We start from the raw sequence: 17,530 nt of genomic DNA, 5'->3' as shown, positions 1-17,530 counted from the left end.
ACTCCATGTAAATTATAGTGTTACAAGTTCCATCACATCCCCCTAAAAGATATAGTCCTACAGCACCTCAGAAAGTGACTTTATTTGGAAATAGGTTTGTTGCAGATGTAATGTTAAGACGAGGTCCTACTGGAGTAAGCTGGGCCCTAAATCCAAAATGACTGATGTCCTTATAAGAAGGGAAGAGAGGGCTGGGCGTGGTGGCTCATTCCTGTAATCCCAGCACTTTGGGAGGCCAAAGAGGGTGGATCACCTGAGGTCAGGAGTTCAAGACCAGCCTGATCAACAAGGTGAAACCCTGTCTCAACTAAAAATACAAAAATTAACTGGGTATGGTGGCAGGAACCTGTAGTCCCAGCTACTCGGGGGACTGAGGCAGGAGGATCACTTGAACCCAGGAGGAGGAGGAGGTTGCAGTGAGCTGAGATCACGCCACTGCACTCTAGCCTGGGTGACTGAGTGAGACTCCATCTCAAAAAAAAAGAAGAAAAGAAAGGGAGAAACACAGACAGACACAGAGAGAACACAGCCAGGTGACAATGGAGGCCGAGAATGGAGATGTACGGCCACGAACCAAGGGACCCCACGGATTGCCTGGGCCACCGGAAGCTTGCCTTCCCGAAGGCCTTTGGAGGGAGAATGGCCATTCCTTGACTTCAGACTTTTGGCCTCCAAGGCTATGAGATAATCAGTTTCTATTGTTTTAAGCCACCCAGTTTGTGACACTTTGTTACAGTAGCCCCAGCACACTGAGACATGGGTCAGTGTTTATTTATTGATCTATTTATTTATTTTTTTGAGACAGGGTCTCATCCTGTTGCCCAGGCTAGAGTGCAGTGGTGCCATCTTGGCTCACTGCAACCTCTGCCTCCCAGGCCCAAGTGATCCTCCTGCCTCAGCCTCCCAAGTAGCTGGTAGTACACGCTTGCACCACCACGCCTGGCTAATTTTTTTTTATTAAAATACTGAGTTTTATTTCACACGTATATTTTTGTCTCCCCACCATTTCCATGTCTGACCACCACTACTATGTCCCGTCATAACATTCCACACATACTTAAAACCAAGCAAAGGGTGGAGTTCCATCTTTAAACACTACAGGCACTTTGGACAACCCATTCTTGGCAATGGAACCTGGACAACATTTATCAAACATGGTAGGGAAAGTTCTCACTCTGCATCATAGAAAGGACAGCCAGATATCAACTGTTATAGAAATACCCAAATGCCCATCGACGATAGGCTGGATAGGGAAAATGTGGCACATATACACCATGGAATATTATGCAGCCATCAAAAACGAAGAGTTTGGGTCCTTTGTAGGGACATGGATGAACCTGGAAACCATCATTCTCAGCAAACTGACAGAAGAGCAGAAGATCAAACACCGCATGTTCTCACTCATAGGCGGGTGTTGAACAATGAGAACACATGGACACAGTGAGCGGAGCACTACACACTGGGGTCAGTTGGGGGGAAATAGGGGAGGGACGGTGGGGGGTGGGAAGCTGGGGAGAGATAGCAAGGGGAGAAATGCCAGAAGTAGGTGATGGGGAGGAAGGCAGCAAATCACACTGCCACGTGTGTTCCTATGCAACAATTTTGCATGTTCTTCACATGTACCCCAAAACCTAAAAAGCAATAAAATAAATAAATGGGGGGAAAAAAAAAGAAATGAAATAAGACAGAACATTTAAAAATTGTTTAAACTATTTTTTTAAAGAGACTTCCTCCACTGCTAGAAATCTTGAACAGCCTCCTGGTCAGTCATCCGGAAGCAATTCTTCACGTAACTGATGAACTTGGCTTCCACTCTGGGAAGAGAACCACCTTTTTCTATACTTGCTTGCAATTTTGCTTTCATGTCTTCTACAGAACTAGGTCCTTTTGGTGTTTTAGGAGATTTTTCCTGTTTTTTGAAGGATTCTTGTCCTTTTGATCTTGGTGTTGATGTTGGTTTAGGGTCTTTTCCATTCTGATTTGACTTTTGTGCAGTTTTGGCTGGAGTATCGCATATAAATTTCTTCACTGGTGCTTTTTCTTCAGTTTCCTCATCACCAAAATCATCATCAGCATGATCTTCATCATCAGCAGAAGCAGCAAGTTTTACTTTTTTCTGTGGAACCCTGCTACCACCTCCAGGGGCAGACCGCTTTCCAGACATACTTAAGAGTTTCACATCCTCCTCCTCTTCATCTTCTGACTCTGCATCTTCCTCCACAGCTACTAAGTGCTGTGATATGCACTGGCCCTGAACCACGCTTCAATCATAAGACCACTAGTGGTGTTATTTCAAAGCCCCCAAGGGAAACTGCTGGCTGTACAGACATTTTCAAAGTTGCCAGTGTTACTTTAATTGGACTGCCTTCGTAATTCATTGCCTCTGCTTCAACAATGTGCAATTCATCCTTTGCACCAGCTCCTAAACTGATGGTTCTTAAAGATAACTGGTGCTCGTTTTCATCGTTGTCCACCTTAAACTGATCATCTTGTCAGCCTTTAGTTCACAACCAAAAAGATAGTTCTGGGGCCTCAGGGGGCTCAAGTCCATGTCCATCGAATCTTCTACCACGTGGCAGCACACACTTAGGTGGGAGAGAAGGCGGACGGAGATAAACAACCACTGATCAAAAGAACAGCCACACAGGACAGAATCACACCAGGGCCTAGCTAATTTTTTAAAAAATTTTTGTAGAGACAGGGTTTCACCATGTTGCCCAGACTGTCTCAAACTCCTGAGTTGAAGTGATCCACCTGCCTCGGCCTCCCAAAGTGCTGGGATTACAGGTGTGAGCCACCGAGCCTGGCCAATAGCTCCGTTTTTTAAATGGGGGCAAAATTCCTGCCCATAGTCTCCATTGCCCTCAGGATATGGCCCAAGAGCCTCTGCTGTCAGGTTCCCTCTCCTGTCCGTCCAGTAGACTGTCAATAACAGGCACGTGGAGCCTGCAACAGCCCCTCCACCCCCACCACGAGTTTACCTGAGAACTCCCAGACATGGCTTTGTGTGGCTCTCACACTCCAAGAAAAGGTCCCCTAGACGCCACCCCAGTCTGAGCAGGATGTCCCTCAGCCAGCCGGAGAGCCCCCTGCTCACCACGGGACCGTCCTGCACCCTGTGGCCACAGCACTGCATATCACTCCTGCATCTTCACAAGACTGGAGGTCCCTGGGACAAAGACAGGTGATCACATCCTGGCTGGCGCAGTGCCGTGCAGACCAGAGTGGGGCTCCGGGGCATGGCGCTGCCTGAGAGGCTATGGCTGAAGGGAATCTGGGGTCCTTGGCAACTCCCCCACACTGTGGCTGGCCCCGCCCCATTCCTGTGGCTGGATCCTCTCCCTTGGCTGCCCACCCTGTTTCTCAGATGTTCACAGCTCACAGCCCCCTCCACCCCCGGCAGGCCTCCCAGTGGGCCGCGTTCCCTCTCCCAGAGGCCCTCTGTCCTGGGCAATTCCTCTTCACCTGTCTCTTTGGTATGAACCCCCCATAGAGTCATTCAGCAAACACTTACAAAGCTCTGCACTAGATCCTCCTTCCTTCCCCTTCAACTCTCCGTCACACCAGTGTTCGTGGTGGAGCATTCTGTGCTCTGCATGGTGCTGACCCGGTAATGCCACACCCACACCCCGCCAGGAGGAGTCACTGTCCCTGCTGCTAGGAGCTTGCAGTCTAGTGGGGCCACACACAGAATGAGCTGCCACAGGCATCAGGAGCGAGTGCCCAGTGTGCTGCCGGCTCTTCTATGGCTGGGTCCTTAGTAGACTGTAGGTGGCCTCTGCATGAATTAGAAAAGGGTGCTCCAACCGGGCACGGTAGCTCACGCCTGTGATCCCAGCACTTTGGGAGGCCGAGGCGGGCTGTAGAGCTAGGGCTGGGGCAGCCTTGCCTGGTGGAAACAAGACCCTCACTATCCTTCAGGCCACCTCAATAGGATCTGGCACAGCTTCTCCAGACAGCCCACCCAGCTAAATCCCAGGCCATTCCTGGGGCCTCTCATGTCCCGGGAGTGCTCTTTGGCTGTTGCTGAGCAGCTCCGGGCAGGCTCTTACAGGCTTAGAACAGGCCTGTACCGTCCCTGGAAAAGGGAGTTCAAGTCCCAGCCATTTCAGGACAAACCTTTCCCGAGGCTGAACAAAGAGGTGAAGTGACCACTGAAGACTCCCAGTGGCAGCACAAACCCAGCTTGACACTCAGCAAGTGCCAAGGTATGGCCAATGAGACCCAGAGACCATCTCAACAAAGAGATGGTGAATGAATGAATGAATGAATGACACCATCTCAAGGATGCAGCATTGTTGAGACTGGGCCCCAGGGCTTTTGGTTTCATTTTTTAGATACAGACAGGATCTCACTCTGTCACCTAGGCCGAACTGTCACCTTGAACTCCAGGGCTTGAGTGATCCCCCTGCCTCAGCCTCCCAAGCAGCTGTGACTACAAGTGCACACCACCATGCTCAGCTCATTTAAAAAAATTTTTGTAGAGATGAGGTCTTGCTGTGTTACCCAGTCTGGTCTTGAACTCCTGGCCTCAAGAAATCCTCCCACCTCAGCCTCCCAAAGCACTGGGATTACAGGCATGAGCCACCGCACCTGGTCTCCAGGCCTTTCTTGTGCTGGTGTGGTGGGGACACCAACTCTCAGGAGGAGCTGGACATCACTGGCACGGGGGGAGGGGGGCATTAACCTAGCAGAGTTCTCAACCTAAAGCACAGAACTGAGGCTGAGGGAAGACACGTGGCTGCCTTCATCACCAAATCTAGCCTGTCAAAGCACAAGGATTTGGAGTCAGAAACACAAACCAGAATAAACAGTCTGAAGCTTCTGGTGAAATCTAAAACTCATAAACACTCAGTATGAAAAAAAAAATGTTTGCAATCTAGTCCTTGCAACAAGAGTCTTAGTGAGTGCACAGCTGCCTCTCCTCTCTCCCCGTCTCGCTCTTTCTTGCCTCCACTAGGAAATGGGATTGCAGGTAGCCCTGCAAAGCAGCTGAGTATTTTGGACATATTATCTGGTGCTACATGACAGAGACAGAAAGCTCTTTGTGTTCATTAGAACTAAGCTTGTAAGTGACAGAAAATCTAAAATAAGAAATTAAAACAAGATAGTATGGCTGGGAGCGGTGGCCCATACCTGTAATCCCAGCACTTTGGGAGGCAGAGGTGGGCAGATCACCTGAGGTCAGGAGTTTAAGATCAGCCCGGTCAACATGGTGAAACCCCATCTCTACTAAAAATACAAAAATTAACTGGGCGCGGTGGGAGGCACCTGTAATCCTAGCTACTCAGGAGGCTGGGGCAGGAGAATTGCTTGAACCCAGGAGGCAGAGATTGCAGTGAGCCGAGATCATGCCATTGCACTCCAGCTTGGGCAAAGAGAGCAAAACTACATCTCAAAATAAATTAAATAAATAAATAAATAAACAAGATAGTATTTATTCTTCTCACAAAAAACTGGTAAGTAGGCTGGGCGTGGTGGCTCACGCCTGTAATCCCAGCACTTTGGGAGGCCGAGGTGGGTGGATCACAAGGTCAACAGATCGAGACCATCCAGGTCAACATGGTGAAACCCCGTCTCTACTAAAAATACAAAAAATTAGCTGGGCATGGTGGTGCGTGCCTGTAATCCCAGCTACTCAGGAGGCGGAGGCAGGAGAATTGCCTGAACCCAGGAGGCGGAGGTTGCAGTGAGCCGAGATCGCGCCATTGCACTCCAGCCTGGGTAACAAGAGCGAAACTCTATCTCAAAAAAAAAACAAAAAAAAAAACTAGTAAGTAGTCTGGAGCTGGGATGATAGTCTAACATGTTTGGGACCCTTACTATAATATATTGTTTTTCTACCCTGCATATCTTCTATGCTTAGGTTCGCCTCAGAGTCCAAGATAGCTATTTCAACTCCAGCCATCACATCTGCATTTCAGGCAACAGGAGACAGGAAGGATGAGAAGGACGTATGCCTTCACTTTAAGGGCTCCTCCAAGCAAGTTGTACTCCCCACTTATATCTCACTGTCCTGAACTTGGTCATGTGGCCACAACTAGCTACAAGAAAACTGGGAAATGTTCAGCTAAAACTTACACCCAGCAAACATTCAGGGGTCAATAAGCAGCTCTGCTTTACTCCCAGACTCAAAGGCTCCAGGAGGGTGACAGATATCAAGGAAATGGTCCCTAAACCCTAAACCCACAGAAGTTTTCAGGAGCTTCATTTAAAACGAGGGGACTTGGAAAGAAGTTAAGATAGGCACATGAAATAACCCTGACCATTAAGATGATCATAATATGATGAGACCATGGAAGACGGCACGTAGGCAACGTAGGTCCACAACACAGCACACAGGAACGTGTACCAGGAGTGACACTCAACGAAAAAAGAACGTAAATTAACATGTACTTGGATCAAGTGCAGATTCAGAGAAAAAAATGTTTGATGCTTTAAATGTCCCTATTTTTGGTGTGTCTGTGTATGAACTTTTAAAGTCTATTTTTTTGGAAAATCAATAGTACATGCATGCACGCACACACACACACCACATACAAACACGTAAGAGCCCCCCCCCCACCCATCTCACAACCCAAAAAGACAAGAACATCATTATCTCAGGTAACCCTGGCAACAACAGCGGGCAGTATAGGCCAACTCTGCCTAACAGAGGAGGAGGAAGAAGGTGCTCTGGCAGGTTCACTTTCAGCGTCTTGCCTGGGTTACCCTGCTACTAAGTGGAAGAACAGAACTGTGGTCCTCACCACCATAGTAAAAGTCAAACTTGTCCACCTGTAGCCAAGGGGGCCCCAACCCCCTTTCCAGGCCCACCACACACGGAGTCTTCTCCCTGTCCCCACATCAGATTCTTAGGGCTCACACACACCACTTGTCCTTTCCCACTCAGTACGCTTCTCCCATCTGCAATACACTTCTCTGCATGTGCTTGATTTCAGTGGTTAAAATCGGACATATCCTTCAAGGTCCAATTCAAATGCCACCTCTGTCAGGGAGTCCTCCCTACTTACCCTCCAGCCCCTTACTCACCCTCCACAGCCAAACTGTAACAGAACGTCAGCAGCTTTTTATGTAGTGCCCTGTGCTTTAAATACACACATATTTCTCTTATTTTCTGTGTTAGTTTATTTTGTGTCACTGTAAAGGAATACCTGAGGCTGGGTAATTCATAAAGAAAAGAGGTTTATTTTGGCTCATGGCTCTGCAGGCTGTATGAGAAGCATGGTGTCAGCATCTATTCCTGGTGAGGCCGCAGGAAGCCTCCAATCATGGTGGAAGGAGAAGGGGGAGCAAGTGTGTCACATGGTGAGAGGGGCAGTAAGAGCGAGAGATTGGGGAGGTGTCAGGCTCTTTTAAACAATCGGATCTCATGTGAACTGAGAACTCACTCATAACTGTGAGGATGGCACCAAGTCATTCATGATGGATCTGGCCCCATGACCCTAACACCTCCCACCAGGCTTTACCTCCAACACTGGGGGTCACATTTCAACATGAAATTTGGAGGAGATAAACATCCAAATCACATCATTTTCCTATGATAAACTGGAAACTCCTAGGTGTTCAAGTGCTTGGTAAATGGATAGATTGACGGATGAAGGATGAAAGGGTGGGTGGATGAATGGATAGGTAAATGGATGGATAGAAGGGTGGGTGGGTGGACAGGTCAATAGATGGATAAGTAGATGAATGGATGGATGAAGGGTGGGTTGGTGGGTAGGTAGATGGATGGATGGATGGATGGAAGGGTGGGTAGATAGGTGGATAAGAAGATGGATGAATGGATGGATGAAGGGTGAGTGGGTGAGTGGATGGATGGATGAAGGGCGGGTGGATAGGTAGATGGGTGAGTGGATGGCTAGGTGGATAGGTCAATGTGTGGATAAGTGGATGGATAGATGGATAAATGAAGGGTGGGTTGGTGGGTAGGTGGATAGATGAATGGAAGGGTGGGTGGATGGATAGGTCAATAGGTAGATAGTTGGATGGATGTATGGGTGGATGAAAGGTGGGTTGGTGGGTGAGTGAATGGATGGAAGGGTGGGTGGGGAGGTTAATGGGTGGGTAAGTGGATGGATGGATGAAGGATGGATTGGTGGGTGGGTGGATGGATGGGTGGGTGGATGGAAGAAAGAGTGGGTGGAAGGGTGGGTGAGTGGACGGAAGTGTAGGTGGGTGGAGAGGTGGATGGGTGGGTAAGTGGATGGATGGATGAAGGATGGATTGGTGGGTGGGTGGATGGATGGGTGGGTGGATGGAAGAAAGAGTGGGTGGAAGGGTGGGTGAGTGGACGGAAGTGTAGGTGGGTGGAGAGGTGGATGGGTGGGTAAGTGGATGGATAGATGGATGGATGGTGAATACAATAGATAAGTGAATGTTTGGATGATGATTAGGAGGATGGGTGAAGATAAATGACAAAGACATCCCTTGTGAGAAGAATCCCTGAATATATTTTAGATGGATGATGTGTCAAAAATGTCAAGAACAGAGAAAAGCAAGGATAATAAATGCTGTCATCAGTGCCATCGGTAGAGAGATAAGCCCTTGCTTTGAACTGCAACATCCCTAGGGAAATTTACATTATCCATCTCTGACATTGACTGAGATTAAAAAGGCTGGGAACACAGAGGTTGGGGAAAAAGGTCCCTGGTGACTTCTTTCTTGACAGCTTGTTCCCTTAGCCAGAGATCATCAGATTGTGAATTTCAGATGCAAAACCCTTTATTTCTTCCGTCCGTGGAGGTGGGTGAAGAAGCACACTTCACTTATTGACCCACAGAGCAATTTAGTTCTGGGAAACCTTGGAGGAGGTGCAGGCTTCTCTGCTACCGTTGGGGTGCCCTCTGTCCACCCCCTCTCCAGCTCTCACATCAGTCCCTGACACCCCATGTTGAACGTCAGTTGGGAGGTAGGGTGGTGTTTGGCATCTCTTAACTAGGGAATAAAAAGTTCTCGGCTTTGATGAAGATCCCAGAGTCAGTGGAAAATGGGGCCACCTCCACAGGGGAGTATCCTCTAAAAGAACCCCCCTAGGGTGACCCCTCAAGGATGGGCTCAAAGGCCCCACTCCCATCTCCCTGTACCGGAATCCTCTTTTCCCCATGGCTCCAGGCCAGTGTGTTGAGCCAGGCTCTGCGGCTCTCTCTGTCCCAGAGGGCGGGTGCAGGTGCCATTACCCTACAGGACGTGGCCTGAATGTGTGCCGCCACTTCACACACAGATAACAGGCCTGACCACAACCACCGCCAAGGCCGTCTCTGCTAAAAAGCGAACCGACATTTCACTGCAGGCCCGTTCATTCCATCAAACGTGTACTGGTTGAGGTAGGGGCATCACCTGGGTATTACTGAGGTCAAGTTGGGGCGGGGGGTTCTGCGGCCATGTTCAAAGCTTCTGACCATCAGCGCTGTTTCTGCTTTGAAGGCAGCCCCTTCAACCCCTACCCCCATGGAGAGGAGATGTGCCAAGGCCGCAAAGACGCCGTGCTGGCAGGAGAGTGAGAGGGGAGGACATGGTGGCTTCCAGACTCTTCTATAAAGGCTGACACCACACAGAAAGGCCCTCCCATTGCCCTGTGGATGCCAGGCTGAGGGCAGGCCTCCTCTGTACCCCTCACCCCTCTCCTCTCCATCAAGGCCAAGTTGGCAGGAGGGAGGGGCTGGCTTCACAGACCACACTGTGTGGGGGAGGGAGGCGCACAGCATCACTGCTGCCCCCACCTGCACAGGGACATGCTGGCCATCTCTAGGCAGCCCTGGGCAGGGACCCGAGGCCTGGCAGAGAGCTCTCTCCCTCAGCCTGGGCACCTGTCTCATCCTCCCTTGGTAGGGCTGCCCCTCAGACCCCAACCCTGACGGGGCAGGCTTCACAGATGACTTGTCAACACCAGACCCCCAACCCCCAGCTGCCTGCAATCTCCTCAGCACCTCCACAGCTCCCACAGCCAATGCAAGGCAGGCTCCACCCCAAGAGCACATCCTCCCTCCGGAGGCGACTCCCACCACACCAGGGCTCCTCACTTGAGAAACCGGCCCAGCTCACCGTCCACTTAGCAAGAAGCCATGGACCCTGCCGCAAACCAAATGTACTTTTTGCACAGCTAGTTTTTTTTCAAAATAAAACCACAGCAATAACAAAAAGAAAAATAACCATTTCCTTCCAGGTGCTTGGTCAGGATAATGACCCAGAAGTCTCCTTGGTGAGTCTTTGTTTCTTGTGAAAGTGCCGGCATGTTCTAGACTGTTCCATGGGCTGCTTCAGCTCCAGTGGGCACTTGGATCCCCGGAATGCTGATATTACTCTAGGACGCCAGCTTCCGCTGCCTGCTAGCTGGTAACTCGGGGAGCCACTGACTGTCAGAGCGAGCAGGGATCACGAGAACACGGAGCTCTTATCTCAGATGGGAAAATGAGGCTCAGCGAGAAGGGAGTGGCTTCCTAGAAAAAATCCTAAAATACTAGAGGAGGCAGACCCCAAACTCTCTAGCCCTACTGATGACCTTCAACATGCAAGTCCCTGTGCCACTTCCAAATCAGCAAAGGACATTTCTGCCTGGGAAAAGACACAATGGCAGCCTTGGCTGATGCACACACACACACACACACACACGCACATACCACCCTTAATTTCCTAGTTTCTCAGTGGTCCAGAGACCTGCATTTGGGACCCACTGACGCCCCAGGACTCACCCAAGTCTGTACACGCAGCTATTCTCATTCTCCCGGCTGGAGACACAGTATCTCTTCATGATCCAGAGCTGGCCTATCCTTCCCCCACCCTTTCTCCCTGGCAAGTATCAGGAGCACAGCTGGGGAGGATAAAATTAGGGGCGGGGCCAAGCAGGGCCCCTACTCAATTGCCTGGGTGGCCTCCTCTTTCCAAACTTAGAGAGGGCTGTGTAGCCTGTGGTGGGGGTCACCAGCTACTGCAGAATGGAGGTGGGCTCCTTGCCCGCGAGCCCCGGGCCTCTCCCTACTAAGCCCCACCCTGTGTTCTGGGCCACCTTGTAAACACCTCCAGAAATTCAGGGGTTCCAGGGACACAAAAGAAAAGACTGTGCAGCCTTCAATCCATGTATCATTGGCCTTAAGCACTTACTGAGTGCCAAGTGTGTGCAGGACACAGGGATATGGAACTAAAAGATCTGACCCCTTTCTTCAGTAGTTTGTAAGTGAAGTAGGAAGACATGATATTAAAGAGGTTTTGGCTTCTTTCAAATGGCTAGGCAAACAAGCAGTTCATGTGAAAACATGCTATGAACATTCAAAAAGGAATCCCTGTGAGCTGGCACAGATGGAAGACTTCATGGAGGAGGTGAGCCCTGTAAAAAGGGCAGAAGGAACCTCATGGGCAAAGGCACGAGACCACAGACAAGTTCTGCACGTCGGAGAGGACAGAAAAAGTGAAGCCGTGCATGGCTTCAAGCAGGGCTGGGCTGGAGTACGGAGGACAGGGCTTTCTCGAGGGACCTTTTCAATAGGACAGTATGTCACCTGAGGGCAATTAGGGGGCTGTGGGGGACACATCACTTTCCCTGCCCAGCCTGAGGGTCCCTCTAGCTCGATTAGCAAGAACTAAACCATCAGAAGGACTCGTTAGGGAGATCCATAGTTTGGAAAAGTCATTAAAGTTGTGATTTTCATCGTTAGCTCCAATCTTGGGAGAAAACATCCATGTTTCAGACACTTTCGGGGGTGAGGAGAAGTTCAACTTCCTAGTTCTCAGAATAAATGCTGAGTCAGGGCAATAGTTGTGTCAACAGGACATTCTGGAGTTGGCCATCAGAGCAGCGCCAACCAACTACCCAGGAACAAGATGATAACTCATGGCCCCCCACTCCCTTCTAAAGGTTGCTCCCTAAAGAGGTCAGATCGCTGGGGGCCAACAGGAAGTTAAGGGGCCTTGGGGGTCATTTCCCCCACGTTAAGGCTGTTTCTGAACACATAGATTTCCCCCCAATCCCCTAGATGACCCAGGCCCCAAGGGCGGGGTTCTGTGGGCAGCCATCTTTATACTTTTGCCCTTCCTGTCAATCTCTCCCCAGCTGAAATTCATCTTCCGTTTTCTGAACCAGTTATCTGATAGCAGTCACTAGTAATGCAAAGCGTGTCACGTATTTCTGGGTTTAGAAGGGTGCACTCCGCCCCACAAGCCCCTCCGCCACACTTTCTCACCTCCCAAGCCTTTGCTCAGGCACCCCCACTCCTCCGAGCAGCCTCCCTTCTTCCTTGCTGCCCACCCAACTGTGCTGACTCATCACCGCGTAGATGACACAGCTTGCCATGTCTTACCATGACATGTGGAATCTTCCGGGGCGGGGGTGGGGGGCAGTCCACAGAGGCAGACTTTGTGGCCATCTGTCACCCATTCTTCCCCTGCCTCTGCTCTGGCCAGGGTCTGGGAGGCACCCAGACCACCTCAGACTCCTGTTTTCAAAATGGAGCTCCAGGGAGGCCTAAGGGGATGGTGAGGGGTCTGGGTGTCCTCCTTCAAATATCATGCCTGTCTCTCTGCTTCCAGCTGAGACCAATTCCTGGTCTCCAGTTTTGATTTCTGGATCTCCTGGATTAAAATGTGGGTGCCTTGTGGCATTTTAAGCTTTTCACACTTGCTGCTTCAGTGAAAATCATGGATCAGGGACCCAGGACTAGGACAGAGAGGCACCAAGGGGGCAGAGGAGATGAGGAGGGCCTCAGGGGGAAATGTGCTGTGACTCCTTCATCCCAAGAGGACCCTGCACCCCCAGCCCCTTGCACTCCCAGCTGCTTCTCAGAGGATGTACTGGGGCCTCTTGGGGGGCCCAGGAGTGCAGGCTTGAGCTGGTGAGGTGATCCTTTGCTGCCTGTGCACCAGGGCCTCTGTTAGGATCTGTAAAGGGCTAGGTCCCTAGCTAAGTGCCAGCCAGGACCTCCGGGGAACATTAGCTCCTTGAATCCAGGAAGCCCAGGTCAAGGGGCAGAGCTGGAGCTTCGAGCTCACACCCTGAATCCATCACTGGCCCTGCTCTGGGTGGGCCCCATCCAGAAAAGCCCCCTATCTCACCCTGGAGTGGTTAAAGGGCTCCTCTCCAAGACTCCAGCAGGACTCTTGTATTAGATCAGACCCAACGCTCAGGAGACCTGAGTTCCACCTTCGCCTCCCACAATACTGGGGAAGGCAGTTCCCCTTTCTGGGTCTCTGGTTCCTCATTGTTAAATTAGGGGATCGATTAGGTCAGTAATGGCCACATTTTTCCAAGAGTGGAATCCTTTTTCAAATGAAATCTTAAGCAGACCTTTAGCATAGCTTTAACAAAGCTGTTAAAATGTTACTGGTTTACTCACCATGGTGGGGTCACATGGGGGTGCCCACCAGGTCTCTCCCCACCCCCTGAAAGCTACTGGCCTGAGTGGACTCTAAGAATCCATTCTCCCCAGACTCTGTACAGCTGGGCATCTGTCCCTGAAGTACTGATCCCTGGGCAGACAGAGCGCCACCAGAGTCACCCTCCACTCTTCACTCCCTCCAATCCATCAGGAAATCCTCTACCCTTTGGAGCCCTTCCAACCCAAAAGGTCCTCTAAAACAAAGCCATGTTTTTTAGCAACAAACCAATATTCACATAGCTCTAGAATGTACCGAGCACAGTTCTAAGCAGGCCTGAACTGATGCATTTCCCCTAAGCTGCCTGGGGGCCGCTGCTTAGCTTTGAACTCAGCCAATCCACCAAACAATTCTATGTGGTGTGTATGGCTAGTACCCCCATTTTACAGGGGAAGCAGGGGCTGGGTCACTTGTCTAAGGTTACGCAGTTGACAAATGGAGGAATCATACCCAACAAATGATAATAATGGTGACAATTATGATTAAGGGTTTACTCTGCAGGTGAATGTGTTCAACTCTTTCTGTGCATTTAGTCCTCAAAGCAACTCTAAGGGGTAGTTACTATTATTTATCATCATTTTATTGATAAGTGAGCTGACATACAGAGAGTTTAAATAACTGACCCAGTAATGAACCAAGAAAGGCAAGAGGAAGTGGCCAGCCAAGGTTATCCCTGGGGAAAATGAGAAGTTGGCAAGGTCAGGGCCCTGGCCCCTCACCTCCCCTTCCTCCCTGAGAAACTCCTCTCTGGCTCCACCCTGCAGTCTTGGGTGTAGCAGATACTTGCAAGTGGGCGTGGGGATGGGGGGCTCTTCCCCAAGGAATTCTCAGTTCCTCCCACCGCATGGCATTTGTCTTTGCAGAGGTTGCTTTCAAGAGAAAGAAACCAGCATGCAAAATTTCCGGGCTGGCAAGAGGGAGGGAGAAGAACGGAGATGTTCAGATGTAGATGAGCTTAAGGCCCCCTCCCAGACCCTCCCAGCTGAGTGGGAGTCAGTCACCTCCAGCGGCCCGCCAGCTCAGGACTGCACAAGATCGGCCCAACTCTCCCGTTTCACAGAGCAGAGAACTGATGGCCTGGGAGATGAGGTCCCACCCCAGGCCAGGGAGCGGCAGGGCGTCCGTCAGGGAAGTAGGCCCGGGACTTTTAAACCAAAAAGCTGGGAATGGCCTCCCCAGATGCGCTCCTGGGCACTCAGAAAGGTTCTGATAGGCTTTCCCTGGGAATCCGCCTCCGACCTGGCGTCTCCACAACACCTGAAGCTTCCCAGGGCGCCCTCTGAGCTCGGCGGGGCGAGAGGACCTTCTCCCAGAGCCCAGCCCCGAGCAATGCCCGAGCTAGCGGGATGGGGCCAGGGGCGACCAGGCGGCGGAGGCGGAGCGGGGACTTAGTCACCAGGGACTCCTCTCCAAGTCAGTTCCCAAACCGTTCGGCGTCACGCATTCCACACTGTGCCTTCTCCCCTGGGATCCCACAGCCCGCGCGCAGCCGGTGCGCCCTGGATCCTAGCCAAGCACCAGGCTCGGCCAAGGCCGGTCCGAAGGTCGCCGTCTACGGCCAAGACAGAGGGGCGGGAGAAAAGGTCCCAGTGGACACTCGCTCCAGGAGGGCTGGTCAGCTGTTGGGCCGCGGGCACCCAAATCTGCAGGGGTCTAGGTCTCGGACCCCACGTCCGGCGGGGCCCCAGAGCTTGAGGGCGCGCTGGGACTCGCGCAGCGGCGGGTGCAGCAGGCTGGCGGGGTCGGGACCGCGCGTTTAGTTTGCAAAGTTCAGGCGGGACAGGAGCCGGAGAGGGGGCCGTGTACACGCGGACAGCCCTGGCTCTGACAGGTAGAGGCGCACTCCCTTGCAACCCGCCCGCCAGCAGCTTAAGGGTGCACTGGGTTCCCAGGGAAACGCCTGGCCTTAGAAGTTTAGTCAAGTCGTCGGGTCCAGCGGAGTCACCAGGGCCGCCCCCTGCCCCGCAGAACCGGGGTCTGGCCTCGGGGTGAGGATCCCGTCTCAGCCCGACACCCCCGAGGTCCCGCGCCCGGAGGACTCTCGGGGACAAGAAATGGAGTTAGTGGGGAGGCCAGGACGGGGCTGTGGGGACAGAGAGGGAGGAGGGGGCAGCCGCCCGGACTTACCCGGTGGGGTCCCCGCGCGCGGGCGCCCCGGCGCGTCGCATCATGCCGCCGGCAGCTCCGGGACGGGGAACGGAGGAGCTCAGGCGCCTGGCGGTGCGGAACGCGGAGTCCCGGGCGCCCGCATGTTCGTGGCGCTGGCCCTCGGGAAGGGCCCGGGCCGCAGCCGCCGCGCTCTAGGGCGCTCGCTCCCTTCTACTTCCTGTATCGGAGCGAGCAGGGCTTTCAGGAAGAGGCTGGCCTTGGTGGTCAAGGATTTTTTGTCAAAAGCCATTCGGCAGAGGCTCGCGGCCCGGAGCCCCCCTGGGGCACACGGAAGCCTGGGCGGCCGCGCCCCCGGGGCCGGGCCTGGGGGCGGGGGTTGCCGGGGCCGAGGCGCCGCGCGGGCGCCCGACCTCAGGGTGCCGCCTCCGCGGGCTGGGGCTGGAGCGCAGGCGGCCAGCCGGGCTTCGGAGAGAGAAACTTAGAGAAAAGTCTTCCACTTGGCGTGGGGACGCGGGGGAAGGAAGACGCCGACCGCGGGCCGGCAGGTGGGGAGGCCAAGAGCTGGCTAGAAGTTCGGAGTTCGTCCCACACGGAGCCAAGGCCTTGTCCCAGGGAGCCTCGAAATCGTTCAAAGGCAGCCTCAGACCAGAGCCAGGGCGCCTCCTCCACATTCCTGACAGATGTCCACGCCGCCCCCTCTTGGATGCTTCCTATAACAAGGAGATCACTCCTCAACAAGGTGGACTGTTCATCCATCTAATTCACCTGTGCCAGCTACTGCAGCTGGAGAACGCAGGGCAGCTTACACAAAGGCAACCGTAGGTGGGGCCAGGAAGCCTCTCTTCTAAGTGCCTGGGTGCTCAAAAATGCCTCCTGAGTCCAGTCTTTATCCATCATAAGTGTCCCCCAGGGGCAAAATCGTCTACGTCCAATACCTTCATTTTAGAGACAAGGAAACTGAGGGCTATGGAGTGGAGGAGATTTGCTCAAGGCCACACAGCAAGTGGGGACCAGACCAGGACTCAGCCCAGGGCTCTGGTGAAAGGATCCCCAGGCTTCTCTGCCCTGCTGCTCTCTCCTCACACCCTCCTCCCCCATCTTTCCTGGTTTCCACCAATTCAGCCTGCCAGAAGTTAGAAAAAGAATACACATCTAAGCATACATGAATAGTTCAGCCTTCCCCATGGGATGTAAAATGGTGCAGCCACTTTGGGAAAGAGTCTGGCAGTTCCTCAAAAATTTAAACATCAAATTAAGCATATGACCCAGTAATTGCATTCCTAGTTATATAGCCAAGAGAAATGAAAATATGTTCACTCAAAAACTTACACATGAGTGTTCATAGTAGTATTGTTCATAATAGCCAAAAGGTGGAAACAATCTAATGTGGTCAGTTGAGAAACGGATAAACACAATGTGGTATATCCATACAGTGGAATATTATTAGGCCATGAAAAGGAATGAAATACTGACACATGCTACACCGTGCACAAACCTCAAAAACATTATGCTCAATGAAAGAAGCTAGTCACAAGGCACATTCCCCTTATATGAAATGTCCAGTATAGGCAAGTCCAGAGACAGAAAGTACACTAGTGGCTGTCAGAGTCTGAGGGAAGAGAAGAAAATGAGGAATGACTGCTAAGAGTTACGGGGTTTCTTTTTGGGGTGATGAAAATGTTCTAAAATTGATTGTAGTGATGGTTGCACAACTCTGGCTACAGTAAAAACCATTGAACTGTATGCTATAAGTGGGTGAATTGTACAGTATATGAATTATACCTTAACAAAGCTGTTAAGTTTTTTTAAAGGGGGAAAAAGTACAGCCTCCAGGAGGCCACCCTGACTGCTCCATCTCACACCCCTCCCCCTCTGCCCAGATTCCTACAGGTTCCCCTAGTTAGGTCATAACCATCCCCCACTGATTTTTCCTCTCCTCCAGAGAGGCTAAGCTGTTTCCTCCCTGGATGGGAGTGAGTCATCTTCTCCACCATCTCCCTCAACAGGGCTGTAACACGTTTCCAAGGGTTTCAAAGCCCTATTTGAAAACTTGGGC

At 51.8% G+C, this 17,530-nt stretch overlaps 1 protein-coding gene and 1 pseudogene across 1 annotated transcript in view; both read right to left on the bottom strand.

Moving 5' to 3' along the window:
• LOC108316838 (ras and Rab interactor 3-like) overlaps nt 1-15,830 on the bottom strand; it is a 44,058-nt gene extending 28,228 nt beyond the window's left edge. The window contains exon 1 of the mRNA XM_037745166.1: nt 15,493-15,830. Within this exon, the coding sequence (XP_037601094.1) occupies nt 15,493-15,536 (44 nt within the window). The 5' untranslated portion in view covers nt 15,537-15,830. The remainder of the gene's footprint in view (nt 1-15,492) is intronic.
• Nucleotides 1,718-2,572, bottom strand: LOC108316837 (annotated as a pseudogene).
• Nucleotides 15,831-17,530: the final 1,700 nt, after the last annotated feature.

The sequence above is a fragment of the Cebus imitator genome, unplaced genomic scaffold (genome assembly GCF_001604975.1).
Source record: "Cebus imitator isolate Cc_AM_T3 unplaced genomic scaffold, Cebus_imitator-1.0 Scaffold193, whole genome shotgun sequence".
Taxonomy (NCBI): domain Eukaryota; kingdom Metazoa; phylum Chordata; class Mammalia; order Primates; family Cebidae; genus Cebus; species Cebus imitator.
This window is presented reverse-complemented; position numbering and strand designations above follow the sequence as displayed.